Source organism: Equus przewalskii, chromosome 20 (assembly GCF_037783145.1).
Source record: "Equus przewalskii isolate Varuska chromosome 20, EquPr2, whole genome shotgun sequence".
NCBI classification, from domain to species: domain Eukaryota; kingdom Metazoa; phylum Chordata; class Mammalia; order Perissodactyla; family Equidae; genus Equus; species Equus przewalskii.
Window position 1 is genome coordinate 27,685,397 of NC_091850.1, and position 15,181 is coordinate 27,700,577.

Below are 15,181 nucleotides of genomic sequence, written 5' to 3' on the forward strand. Positions count from 1 at the left end.
AGCTGGCCATCTGCCAAACCAAACAATCCCTGAGACAGAGGCGAGGCTGGGGAGCAAGCAGAGCTGCCACGCTGCTAACTTGTCAAACATCCATACAGGGCTTTACTTAACAACAATGGGACACGTGCCTGCTAGAAGCCCAAGGAACTATCAGAAGACAGATGAGCTATAACTACTTAGAAAGAGTGCATTCAGTCAATCGCCCATCCACCCGAGACTTCCTTCGTCCTCTGTTCTTGAAGATGTGCTTCTGTGGCTGTGGGCTTGACATACTCAGACCTACAGATTTACTGAGCAATGCAGCAAATGAAGGGTAGAGCACATCTGAATCAAAGGGCCAGAGAGCAATGTCATGACATGAGATTTCAAAGAGAAAGGCTTCATACTATATCATGAGATTCAAACGGCAGAAGGCCACTGTAGTGCAAAGAACTAAATTCTGAAATTAGTCTGCATATTTTAACACACTTGTTTGCTTAATTAAATTGATAAAGTGTTTTATTCCTACACTAATCTACTTCATCTTACCAAAACATGTGGGCCCACTAATGGCTTCCCCTAGCTGCCCAAGCTGAACTCCATTTTAGCACAAAATTAGGTTTAGTCTTTTAAACCAAAGCCTACTTTCATTTTAGCATTATAATTTGGCAGTGCAGAGCAACCAAAATCTGCCCCAAAAGTACTTAGCTCCAGCAGCAGCCACAAAGAAATGATAACCGAGGTTGGAGATAATTAGCAAGATGACAAGGAGGAGTTACGAAACCTTAACATGCTCAACACAGAGATCCTTCTTCACTATAGAGACCCAAGAAAAAAGAGGGGGTGGGCTGGGGAAGAAGAGAACACTGTGTGCAAATGGCAGTGTCAAGATTCCAAAACAGGAATTTTGGGATTACTCCTTAGCAAAAGTGAAAAGGCCACAAAAAAATTCCAAATAATTTATTTCTGTGGCTTTTTGGTTTACTTTACTGAAATCATGGAAGCAAATAAGGAGAGGAGGAGGTAACCAATGCGAGAAATGAATTTACATTGTAGGACGTGGTGGGAAGGGAACTATTAGGTATCTGGATTTTATGTTATTTAAAATAATTGAATCCTCACAACAATACTACAAAATTAGTAATCTCATTCTCATTTCACAAGAAGAAACTGAGGCTTGTCAGAGAGTGGGTAACTTTCCCAAGGTCACATAACTTGTAAATAGAGGAGCTGGGATCAGCACGGAGGTTTTCCAGCTCCAATGCTGATTCCTCCATGCAACTAATTATGCAAAGTCCTATTTTAGAAGATGGGGAGAAAGGGATGTGGGAGATTTTAAATCATTTCCAAATCCACCTAACCCAGAAGTAGAAATCTTAGCAAGTTTATATCGAAAAGCAGATGGTGTTACTAAAATCATAAAGGAAAAAGCCCACTACTACTCAGTTCATAAATGTTACCATAAAAGAAATCGATGCCTGTGTAACATCTTAGGCATCTGTAATGCATATATCCAAACATCTTTACATCCTGATTCTACTTTACATGCTAAAAGAAGCCCAACATCCTTCATAATTTTATATCTTAAACATGATTATGATGAAACACCATTTCCTGATCCTTCCCAGCTGCTGACCCACACTGTAAACCAAACTCCATCTGGTTTTACATGTTTGGTTTTTGTCATATAGTGTAAGAATGGATAAGCTAATTCAGTGATTCCTTGGGAGAACAAGTATTTTTGAGAATTTTCAAAGAAAGAGCCTTACACCTGTCTGTGAGGGAGACTGTCAGGCAGTTTTGCAGACTGTAGAGAGGCTGTCACCTGGTCATGGACATCCTCAGGACTACCCAACACATTTGAATGGCCATGTGTGCCGATCGCCAAGGCTAAGAACACAGATCAAGATGTGAGTTCAAAACAAATAAAAAGAAGGCAGATGAAAATGGAAAGCTACTGGAGAAGGAACTTTCTTCAGATTTCCACAAGCCCAAGTTTTATTTCACAGAGAAAGAAAAACTGCTTTTCACATTAAAACACTGAGTCAGGAAGGTAGAAGAGTAAGATGGGAATTCTTTAAACTTTTCCAGGCTATTTGTCCTGTCCTCCCAAAGCTTTGCTTTTCCCAAACTTGGATTATTTTGCAGCATGCATGGGCCATGGGGCTTGGCCTCACCCCTCTAAAGTTCAGGAAGCAAACCTGGTGAGCAAGCCTCAGTCTCCAATAAATAAGACTCTTCAACACCAACCTGATCTCCATGGAGACATTCCGCGAATGGAAAAGATTAAAGACAGACATCTCTGCTCTTCTCCCTAAGCGAGCACGCACTTATCGTTTTTGCCTCCTCCACACTCCTCCAGCTCCAAGGAAGTTCTACCATAGGGCCAGATTTGTAACAGCTGTCACTCTTTGCTGGAACTCTTCTCAATCTTCCCCCCTCTGCCCCAAATAATTCTCTCTCTGATAAACCAGACAGAAGACCAATGGTGAAAACAAAAAATGCCATCACACTTTTATAAATGTAAGGGTTGCTGCAGAAAAACCAAACAAGGAAAGGTGTTACTCTACACCTGCCATTATATTTGCTACAGATGCACAGATTATGCTTTTTAAAAATTGGCATCTAATTATCAAATTAATTCTCATCAAACCCATGGAAAATGCATTTATTGAAATCAGTTCATTTACAGCCCATGCTCTAAAATTAAGGTAACTGCTAAAGCAGCAAAAATCTGGAAACTGGTAGTTGTCCTTGGCACTAAATGAATCACATCTGTATCTGATAATAAACTTGCCTAAAGAATTTCATCACAAGAAAAAGTTCTCAGAGAAAATGGAAGGTCTCTTGGGTAAGAAAATTAAATAGAATTTCCTTCACCTAATTCAAAACACTAAATGTTAGTTTGCTCCAATCCTGCTATTTCAGAAGAGCTTACAAAGGCAAAGAAATCACAAATAATGATTGAAGAAAACCTGGTAATTATTCTTATTAACGACAGTCTGGGAGCAGGAAACAAACAGCAGGCTGGAAGCTGGAGTCCGCAGGGTGAGTGACACTGCTGGTGGGTCCTACAGGGCAAACACCCTAGAGGCCCCACACCACAGTGATCCACTTAGAAGCAGCACTTACTGGAGGCACATTCCCAAAATTCTAGCACAGCTTCCCACTGGTGGTGCCAAGATATGGAGCTCCTTAGGCCTGAGAGGGGCCTGGGGCGCTGGAGCCTCAGGAAAGGCACTCCAGCAAAGAGTAGCCTTATCTGTTTATATCACATGTTATCATCTATTATGGGGACCAGCTTGTGAAAAAGCTTGGGAAGCACTATCTAAGGCCATCTCTCTCAGTCTAATCTACACAGACCCAGGCCCTTTTACCCTCCTTAATTTATCAATAGAGTTGGGCATAACAACAATAATAACCACAAATCCTTGGTTTATATGAATAAACAAAGCACAAATGAATAAAACTATTAAATCCCTAACTACTACATAAGAAGTATATATGATCAGATCTTGGAAATGATCAAGTATGTAAAATCAAAAAAATACAGGAAAAGCTGAACCTTCAAAGATGAACTATACAGGATACATAAAGCACTATTTATCTTAATATAGTATAGGTGAAGATGTTTTACAAATCATACTCTTTTATTTAGCCCTCTGGGGGTCTCACAACCTCTCTCCTCATACAAGATATACATTATCCATCACTCCAAAAAAGAAAAAATGCTATCCTGGGATATGTGTTAATTATAGATCTCTTTCTTCCCCACACTATATATAATTGTGAAAGTTTGGCCAGAGTTCTGATAGAACAGCTGGAAAACTTGTTACCAAAGATTGTTCATCAAATTCAGGTTGGGAGACGAAAAACTGTCCTAGAAAATCCTACAAGATGTAAAGTCTTTCCCTGGGTCTTCTATCAGTGGGACGTAATATGGTGCTGAAGTGAGACAACAGAGCACTAGTCGGTACTGTATTATATGTTTACACGTTATACAAAGAATAGTGTGTCATTTTGAATACCTTTAAATATCTACAAAATGAAGTTGTCCTGATATTTTATAGAGGAGTCATGTACATTTCTTCTTCAGGGTTGCATTATCTAGTGGCTGATTTTTCATCCAGTTTGCCATTCATGGCAATCATGGCTATACCAGGAAATATAGATAAGTTTAAATATCAATTAAATAAACACCAAACTTTTGTGCAGAGAGGGAAAAAAAGTTTCTACTTAATCAAAAGGGAAACACTGACTGTTTCTACTGTTTTGAAGGACTAGAAATGGAAGCAAAACAGTAAATACAAAACATTTCCTTGAAACTGCTGACACCAATAAGCACTAGATACCTACTAACATAGCCTGTTAGAGGGTTAAATGACTCTAAAAAATGGGTAAACTATTAAACTGGACAAGCCCTCCTTTTAGTCCTCATTTTCCTCCCTTCAATGATTTATGAAGGCTGAAGCAGGATGTGAGGGGTCCTTCATCTCACTGTAACTCCCAAAATGAGATCAATGTCAAACAGTAATTATAGGAAAAGACATCTCACTATAGGTTTTGTATCTGGATTCCTACAGTAGACATTATTTCAGAGAAGAATGCTGAAATGGAGAACCTAAACAACTGTACCTGAATTAAGAGTCTACCGGTTAAGTAAATTTATAAAGTTTTTCTTTTAAAAGAGACTGGAGATGAGAACAGAAAGGAAGTGATAAGTGTATCAGAATTTGTCTTCTATTCTAAGGAGGAATAATGATTAGACTGCTGATAAAACATAGTGACAAATTCCAGCAAATAATCTTTACTTCAAAGTACAGTGTGTCTTACAAAATAGATCCAGGAAACAGATCATATTCATTAACAGTATAACAACCAAAACAAATTACATTCATTAGAGTTTTAAATTACCAGTATTTTAAGCATCCGTAGTATATTTGTGTTTCCTCCAGTGAACTCAAAACACAGCTATTTTTAGTAAGTCTGAAAAAGATCATCTGAAGTTTTAAAGAAGCAGACAAAATAAAATGTGTACTTCTTTCATCAAATCTAAAAGAAAACATATTTATGGTCTGAAATTCCAAATTAACTAGACAAAACTATTAACAAAAAATAAAAACAAAAGAAGGCGGTAGGGAACAGGCCATTACAGTAAGTTCCAATAAGAACATACTAGAATAAAATGTAATAAGAGGTAAGCAAAATTAACAAATATATTTTCACCAAACACCCACTATGTACCACGTACTGTGTGAAGCATTAGGACTATAACGCCCTTACCACCCACATGGCACTGAGGAGATCCTTACTCTAATTGGTCGCTAAAGAATTTAGAAATGGCTAAGAAGAGAGTAGCAAAGATAATAGAAGTGTTGAGAAAATATGACCCACAAGGAAACGTTAAAAAAAAACCTATGCAACTAAGTTTGGTTCACTTAGACAAGAGAAGAGTGAACACTAACGTTATAATCTTAAAGGAAATAGAGGATGTTGACCAGCTGTTCTCCAACTCCATGAGGACTAGAGTAAAGGATGTGGGCTCTGAGCATGAGAATGTAAAGCTAAAAGTAAAGGAAAAAAAGATCTGATGGTAAAGGCTTTCATAAACAAGAATAAACTCTTTAGGGAGGTTGTAAATCTGTTAGAAGTAAATCTAATTTTCATATAGGAGAGTTGAGCCATAGTTCTCAGGTAGGCAAGGAGATAGACTCTGGAAGATACTGAGACACTGAGTAAGGTATGCCCGATGCCAGAAGGTGGCTAATTTAGAAAAAGCCAGTAGCCTTGCCTGCCGCGTAGTTATGTCAAGGGAACATACCACCACAGTAAGAGAGGTGACTCATACTGGGATCAATGATGTTATTTTATTTCCTACAAGTGAACGTTCCTGTAAGTGTGCAGCAATCTTAGAAGCTTCCTCCTAGGCACATCGGCTGCAATTTATACTATTTCATTATGTATTTCCCATCACCATTATAATTTATTTAATTAAAAAAAAAACAACTTCTGGTTCTGGGTGAGAGAGACGAAACACATTCCACTTGGTCTCTCCTTCTGATCACAGTTATAAAACCTGGAGAGAAGGCACGGAGCCCCTACTTGAGGACTCTAAAGAGTAAAGAGTAGTAGGCACACTAGGGAATTAGTCCAGAATTCAAAGTTTCACTGAATTAGAAATGAGTTTACCATTTCCTCCACTCTGGTACCCCTCCCCCAGCCAAAAAAAACAAAAAAAATTTGTGATGAACAAAATATCAAAATTTTAAATAAAGACAGGATCAGTCCAACTGAGTTTTCCTTTTGCCTCAGGCTTGAATACAGTTTGGCACAGCACTGTTACTGATCCCATTTTTATTTAAAATACTGCCATTTTAGTCATCATGGATTTTTTACACTAATTTTGATTCTTTCATAATGTTGCATTAAAATGTTACTTATCTTGATTACAGAGTTTTTTGGCACTTTCTTAAATTTTGTGCTTGAGCCTGACCCTAGTCCTGGCCCTGCTGCAACCTATATCTCACTCTATCACATAAAAATGAGCTCAGGGGGCCGGCCCCATGGCTAGGTGGTTAGAGTTCCACGTGCTCTGCTTTATCAGTGTGGGTTCATGGGTTCAGATCCTGGGCGCGGACCTACTCCACTCATCAGCCATGCTGTGGGGGCATCCCATGTGCAAAGTGGGGGAGGACTGGCACGGATAGTGGCTCAGCGCTAATCTTCCTCAAGCAAAAAAAAAAAAAAGAGAGAGAGAGAATTGGCGATGGACGTTGGCTCAGGGCGAATCTTCCTCACCAAAAATAAATAAATAAATAAATAATGAGCTCAAAATGAACAAGAGACATAAATGTAAAACATAAAACTTTTAGAAGAAAATCTCTGTGACCTGGAGTCAGTCAAGTTCTTAGATGTGACACTAAAAGTACTTTCTATAAAAGAAAAAACTGATAAACTAGATTTTATCAAGATTAAAATCTTTTGCTTTGTAAAAGACACTATTAAGAAAAAGAAAAAAACAAGCAAGAAGCTGGGAGAAAATATTTGCAAATCACATATCCTAACAAAAGCCTGGTACCTAGAATACATAAAGGACTCTCAAAACTTAACAGCAAGAAAACAACCTGATTTAAAAACGGGCAAAAAATACGAACAGCTTCTTCGCCAAAAAGGCTATAATAATGGGAAATGAACACACGAAGATATTCAACATCATTAGCCATCAGGAAAATGGAAATTCCAACTACAATGAGACACCACTCCACACCTCTTAGAATGTATAAAACTTAAAATGCTAACAATACAAAGTATTTGAGGATGTAGAGCAAGTAGAAAATGCATTTACTGTTGGTGGGAACGCAAAATGGTACTGCTACTCTGAAGAATGGCTTGGCATTTTCTTATAAAAATAAACATACACTCACCGTGTGACCCAGCAAGCCCACACTTAGATACTTACCCTGGGGAAATGAAAACTTATGTTCACACAAAAACCTGTATATGAAGGCTTATAGCAGTTCTCTCCATATTCTCCAAAAACTGGAAACAATCAAATGTCCTTTAACAGGTAAACCAACTGTGCTATATGCATACAGCGGAATACTACTCAGCAATAAAATGTAACAAACTATTGACATACACAGTGACCTTGATGAATCTCTAAAGCATTCTGCTGAAAGAAGTCCGTCTAAAAAGGTTACATACTGTATGAGTCCTTTCATAAGACGTTCTTAAAAAGGCAACACTTGTGATGGAGAACAGATCAATAATGCGAGGGGTTAGGAGCAGCGGGCGGGGAAGGGGTGAGAGTGTGACTCTAGAGGGATAGCACAAAGGAGTTTTTGGGGGTGATGGAACTGTTTTGTATCCTGATTGTGCCTACAGATGAGCACTCAACTGTAACCTCCAAATCCTGAAACCCATCTACAGCATGATACCTTTAGGGGCAATGAGAACCGAAAAGTAATTTAATCAAGTCTTACTGACGCCAGCCCCTCGGGACACTGTGAAGCTAACTTAGTAGGGGACTCCAGCTGAGTTCCAGTTATGGTTTAGACTGAACTCTGGGATGTATGCTGCTTGCTCCAGGAAATCTCAAAACAGGGTTTAGTAATCCAAATCATGAAAGCAGCAAAAATGCAGTAGCGTTTTTTTATGACAGCCCAATGGCATCTCTTTTTTTCAGTGATTAAAGAAAATATTCTTACAGAAAGTAGAACTGACTGATCATTGTGCTTCTTGACAGTAAAACATTGTCTAATAGCCCTGCTGGAAGTTAGCTCTTGACCCTGGAGAAAGCAGTACTAGAGAAGGAACCACGTAACCACTGTATTGGCAGATTTACACTAAAACCCCATCATCTTCTACTTACTCCCAGGTTCTCTATCAAATATTCATACATCTCGGAAGACCAGGAAACATCCAGTGCTCACATACCCTGCCTTTCTGTTCTCAATGAGCAAATGTTCAACACACCTATGTTGATATGCCTTATCACTTGGCTGTGGGAAAATATACATACTTTATTAAATACAAACATGTTAATCAAGATTCACCTAGAATCTGCATTGTTTAATCTTCCCAAGAAAGTGAATTACAGTATAATTTCATTAAGCTATCACTTTATACAAAATAATACATAATTCAAAGCAATTGCTATTCCCTAGTCAACCAGCTGCCTGATTGCTCTTTAATAAAAATCAGATATAGAAAGCTAGTTAATTCAAAGCCAATTTTTTCCATCCCTTTGTGCTTCACATTAAGAAGGTTTCACTATATTTTAGAAGGCAGATAAATCCCAAATATAGTCTTTCTTTCAAGTTTATTTTCAGTTGGCATTTGTACTGCCGATAGCTCAGGTTCCCTCTGTGTACTATTTCTTGTATGATCCTGACTAGGCAAAGACACCACTTGTTTCCTTTATTTCTACAAAATGTTTAAAGAGGTGCAATTCGGCCTGAGCTGGGTCTTTATATCAATAAGACAGATCACTAGTCTATTCCCAGTACGAAACGGAAGAAAAGATGAGTTCCCCAGCTCCTTCAGAGACAAGCTTTCACAGGCACAGCTTCATTAATTTGTTTGAAGTGAATTTCCAGATTAGTTATATCTATATGCAAACGTAACAACAAAGATACATTCCAAAGCCAATTCTGAGGAGTTCTGGAATATCCATTATAATCTGAATGACCTTTCTGCTCTCTTCCATGTGTACAAATAATTGACGATGATTGCAGTCTGAATGGTCAGCATGTCCCTTACACTTACAAATTAAGATAAATAAAGCTTCACGAAGGGTCTATTATTTCACGGCCCCATTATATCCACCTATTCTTCTTATTCAAGCTCTTTGGATTTAAAGCATCAATATTCTCTCCTAATAAGAAGACAAAAACTTTTTATGTGAAACGAAAGTGGTAATACTTTCATTTTATATGTTACATGTCATTTTATATATTAACATATATAACAATTTTCTTGGACAGCAAAATTTATTACATTAAATGCCATATCAATGGAGTAATCTATGAGTGATACGATTAGATATGATATTTACTTTCTTGATCTTTTCTACATTGTTAATTTTTTAGATTTAGTATGTACTACTTTTATAACCAGAAAAATACAATTAAAATACAAAATGCTAATCTGATAGTCCACACTGAAATGCATATATCAAGAATCAGATCTTACAAGGTAAGGAAAAATAATGTGAAATCAAGTTGTCTTCAGAACTTCCCTAATTAAATAAAGAAGGAAATATAGTTGGAATTTTCAGGGAAAGTTTTTTTTTAAAGAAATCTTTTTTTCCACAATATGGACCTCACTTTCTCCTCAGTATATATAGTAGGCTATCTCTATAATCAGTCTTAAATAAGAAATTTTCCCCTACTTTTGGTAAAAATATAAATTGTAACATAATTTTAACAATAATTATATATTTTTCAACCAATACCCCTGATAATAAGGGGCTTATAGTAAGTAAATAAATCAATCTAGTAGAAAAACTTTAGGTTTTCCCTATCTTTTAGGAGAAGGCCAGAGTTAATAACAAACAGAAAACTCAATATTTTTATTTCACTTTTTTCCATTTGATGAAGATAAAAACAACTGACAAAGTTCCAGGAAGGCAGATCTAGAATATACACTTTCTCTGATTGTAGAGCTGGCTGCATGAAAATTAATAACAAGATTTCAAAGTGACAGAAGACACCTAATACTAGACCTTCTGAGTCTTCTTTTGTAAAGAACAAATGAGATGTGCACAATTTAGATTTCATTTCCTACAGGAAGGGAGTTTTCTAGAGAACAAGTCACGGTAGAAAGAAGCAAAAATCTAACATAATCCTTGCTCTTTGCTATCTATGTTCTTCAGTGGTTAAAAAGTGTTCCTAAAGATAATCAAATATTCTTTAGATAATTACAAAGGAGCTCTTTCCTTCCTTAAAAGACCTGTACTATTATATTTCTTATGTCGGTACAAGGATTCTCGATCCACTTTGAAATGCTTACGGCAGTCTAGTTGAAAATATCAGAGCAAATTTCCCTTCCCTTCTCTTCAGTGGCCACATGCCAGATCAGTTGTGCTAGATGCTTTGGCTGTATTTTAAAAATAAAGGTGTAGTTTTTTTCTTTCTTTTCCTCACTTTGTTCAGTCAGTTTTAAGACACAGAGGTCTCTCACCAGAGTACCTAAGCCAAGAAACAAATCAGAAGAGAAGTCAGCAGCAGGTGTGAAATTTCTGGCTTTTTTTCTTCTCTTTACCCAAGGGAATGCCTGCTATCTCTTTTAAATTATTGCCAAAAGCATCTGAGGTGAAGAGGCCACCATCTTAAATAATACCAGGTCAAAACAACTTTATTTCACTAAGCTTGGGTTAAAGAGTATAAATGGTAATACGCTAGTACAACTGCATAAACCATGTACCTTGATTTATGTTAGTTAAAAAGGAAATTCTATTAAGTCATTTTGCAAGAAATTATAGTTTGATGAAAAATTATTAAGCTAACAATAGTTTTTAATGTTATTTTCAGAGCATTTCCTGATATAACTAGAACTTTGAAAAGGTTTAAAAATGTCTATGTTTCTTCTAATTATTTTTTTAAAAACTGATACATCATCTCCAATTATATTTTGCCCATTCTTTCTCCCGTATGCTTTTATTGCACAGAAGAGAGTAATGGAAGCCTTTTACACAACATATAAAAAGCCTAGGGTCCCGTCTAACACAAAAACAAAAGTGAGTTCGTAAACTCAAGATTGAAGTTACATTCTGGAATTTATCTTAGGAAAGAGGCTAAGCACACTACTCAAATCACAAAGAATTAGATGATAAATGAGGAGTATGAGTGTGTTGTGTTTTTTTTTTAACTTGAGGAAACACAAGTGGACTACAAAGGAAACATCTAAAAATAATTTCAGCAGAATTGTAAAATGTCTACAAATATCATACAGTAAATGTTAAAAAAATATTTGTCACCTCCTAGTGAAGAGAGGTGAGAGTTTTTCTACTGAATAAAGAAAAATTTTTAGAGCATACGACAATGCAGAGAATGGAAACAGAACTAGTTTTTTTTTTTAGTTTATTTCAAAAATAAATATAAATATTCTTAGACTTTTAAAAGCTATTTATTGTGAAGATGGTAGGACAATTTTTAGTTATTAGGAAATTAACTGTACAGATTGTTAACATCCCCTGACTGAAAATAATGCTCATGTTGAGCTGGGTATTCTAGAATATAACTATCGAGGGGACTATTTTGTTTTAGAAGAGGGTGTGGGAAGAATATAACCAATCACACTCTACTGAAGTACGGGGACACATCTAGGATAGAACTAAAGCCACCGTTGCCTGTGCCTCGTTAAACAAGCACACCACTAAATGTTGATACTAAGAATAGGAGATGTTGTCTTTAATGTACATTAAAACAACACAGTAAGTACATTACTACAGCAGGGTGTGTTATTTCCAAAGAAATGACCATCCTGATTTTTAATGCCAAAACCACAATAAAATAAAAGAGGTGTTTTCTGGCCCTTCTAGTAAAATGTCCACTCTCTTTATCCCTTCCAAAGAATGCATTTGCTTATTTTCTTACATTCCAAGAAGACTCACAACTTGAGAAAATAGATCAAAGGGACAGTATAAAGTCCTTTTAGCATATCATTTTACTACATAAACAGAAAACAATACTGTCTGATGTTAACCACAACAAAAGACAAACAAATCCTAAATCAACGATTGAAAAGGCCACTTTAAGGTGTGTGGGTTTGTCTCTATTTGAAGTTCTCTGTTCATCCATCCATTAAAATGGATCTCAGAATCTGTTTTCTGACTTTTCTAAGGTAATTCAATATATGGTATAATCTCTTGACTTCATGAGCCTTCTCTTTTGTTTGCTTCTCTTCATTTGCTCATCCCTTAAATGCTCGGATTTTCGAGGGCTCATCTTCTCCATCCTTTGTGCCCTTTCCTTAATCAAACTAACCAGAACCAACATTTCAACTAGGAACTATAAATGCTTCTCCCAAAACTGTCTTCTTTCTCTTAAGCACCAAACTCATCTACCTATCTGTCTACTAAGCATCTCTACCCAGAGGTCCTACAGGTACTTCAACATTTCAACAGAACTCACTGTCTTTCTTCCAAAACCTGCTTTCTTTTCTTTTCTTTTCTTTTCTTCTCCTTTTTTAATCTCAGGGAACACTGACCCAGTATCCCAAGTTATAAACCTTAGTCTTCATATACAAATGAATACCAAATCTTGTAAACCTAGCCTTCACATTTCAATAAAAACTAACTGTTCTAAAACCTAGATCTGAATGTATCATCCCTTTGCTTTAAAAAAGAGCCACAAGATAGTCACCTTCTTATTATGGTATACAAGGTCAATGTACCTTTCCTTCTCTAGATACTACTCTCCTGCCTCATTCTCCCAAGACACACCTGTGGTCTACAATATGCATTATCTGCATTTCTCAAGTACACCATTCACTCATTCAATAAATACTGATTAAGTGCCATCTATGTGCCAGGCACTGTTCTAAGCACTGAGGACATTGCAGTGAATAAAACAAAGTTTCTTACCTCCTGGTAAAAGAAGACAGACAAAAACAAACAAATACATATTAGATGAAGTGGTAGTAAGTGCTATGGAGAAACAGATCTAGGTAGAAAAGCAACTCAGAGCAACACAGCAAACAGCATGTTCTGTGCCCTACAGAAATGCAGCATGTCTTTAAAAGTGCAATCATACTTCTACATCTCTTAATTATTTATGTTTCAATTTAAACTACAATCTTAAAACACAACACCATGAGTAATACTGAGATGTATTGTCATTGAGAGCCATAACAGAACACAGCTTACATCTGGAACAACCAATTATAATAATTTCATTTTTTTGAGATTAAAGTTGATAGAGTCAAGAGTATTTTTCTTTGATTCTGATGTTTTAGTTGGCTGCTGGATGTACCCAAAAAAAGTATTATTAGTGCTGGCACATTTCAGATTACGTCATGAGATTACAATCTTTAAATTTAAGTACTCATCTAGAATCAGTCTCATTGTTAGTTCATTGTCTCTAACTCACTCTACCATGGTTTCAAATTTAGGGCCTACAAATTAAGACTCCACAGTAATACTAGAACACTAAAGACAACAGCTTTTTACTCGTGATTTCAAAACAGTTGTTCAATTGTCTGAATCATTTAAGTACCTAATATGTCTCAACTGTTTACAAAGAGCTGAAACAAGTGGAGAACCTACATAAGAGCTCTGTTTAAGATATAGGATGTTACTAAAGAATCTGACAACGAGCCAAAGAAAATTTACACAGACATTAATTGGCCTGTTTCATACTCAGAAAATAAAATGATTTGCCTTACCATCTAAATAATAATATATACTTTAAAAGACTTTAAAGGAATTCAGATTTTCCTCTGGGAATCTTCACTATTATTGCATTAAATATGGTTCCAGTCCCAGGACATGAATGAATGAATGCATGCATGTATGCTGGTGTTTTAGTGCCTATACAAATCTGTAAAGCAAACTAAAGAGTTTTTTTTTTTTAAATACAGAAGCTAAATCTGAATTGTTTTAAACTTTCAAATAACTAAACAGAAATTAAACTCGGTGGAAGCTGAGAAGTCTTACCCTAATGACAACTCTGACAAGCAGAATTCTGTCAAAGTTTCCAAGGTTTTCAAACAATGATACACTTTACCACTTTCTGAGGGCATAACTTTTCACTGTCCACAACCCCCGAATCCTCACAAACATGTACCATGTGGGAAGCTCCTTTCTGTATCTTACATGACGATCAGCTTCTGCTCTCCTCAAATTGGCTGGCAGACGGGTGAAACATCCCAGGCCCAGCCTTAATGCTGACTGACGTAGGGCCCATAGGAAATACTGGGTCGGGGAGGGGACAGGGGAGATCAGCCAGTCTGCAATGTACTAAAAATTCCTGTTTTGGTGGAAAAAGCAGCCACCATTGCACTGTACCAGCCAGGGCTTATGTTCTATTTAAAAACCAAGATGGCTACGAGGCAAACTTCACTTCATTCTCAAGGCTGGAGAGAAAAGAATATACATACCGCATCCGTGATGTCTATTTCGTACACCCTTTGGAAAGTCCTGCGCTCAAAGAAAACAAGTTTGCCACTGCCACATCCCCTTTGTACAGATGTGCCAGTGACTATGAGTTTATCATCTGGACTGAAACAGCAGTCGGTCCTACAGAAAAAAAGAGTTTATAATTGTAAGCTTATGACCCCACAACAGTGCAGTAAGCGAGTTAAATAAAATATAAACAACATCATTGTGATAAGAGATAACTCTTATACGGGGCTTACAATAAGTTAAGCACTTATATTAATTCACTTAATCTTCACAACAATCCTATGAGGTAGATATTATTATTCCTATTTTACTGATGAGGAAACTGAGGCAGAGGGAAGTTAAATAAACCTTGTCCAAGATCACAAAAGTAAGTGGTGCAGCTGGGATTCGAACTTAGGCAGTCTGATCCAGCTTTTTAACTTCTACACATTATAATATTTTTTAATGTAAAGAGAGTGTGGGAAAAACTCAATACAGACATTGACAGAGTATATACACAAATAGACATCGTATGACTAATGTCTAAGTAGTGATTATTTTCACCAGTTTTGGAACTATTTTTTACCACCACCATCA

The 15,181-nt window shown here is 36.6% G+C and overlaps 1 protein-coding gene across 2 annotated transcripts in view; it reads right to left on the reverse strand.

Annotated features, from left to right (window-relative positions):
• Positions 1-15,181, reverse strand: part of WDR70 (WD repeat domain 70) — a 284,509-nt gene that overhangs the window by 25,833 nt on the left and 243,495 nt on the right. For both annotated transcript variants that reach the window (XM_008518461.2, XM_070586984.1), the window contains exon 13: positions 14,581-14,719. In XM_008518461.2, the coding sequence (XP_008516683.1) occupies positions 14,581-14,719 (139 nt within the window). The remainder of the gene's footprint in view (positions 1-14,580; positions 14,720-15,181) is intronic.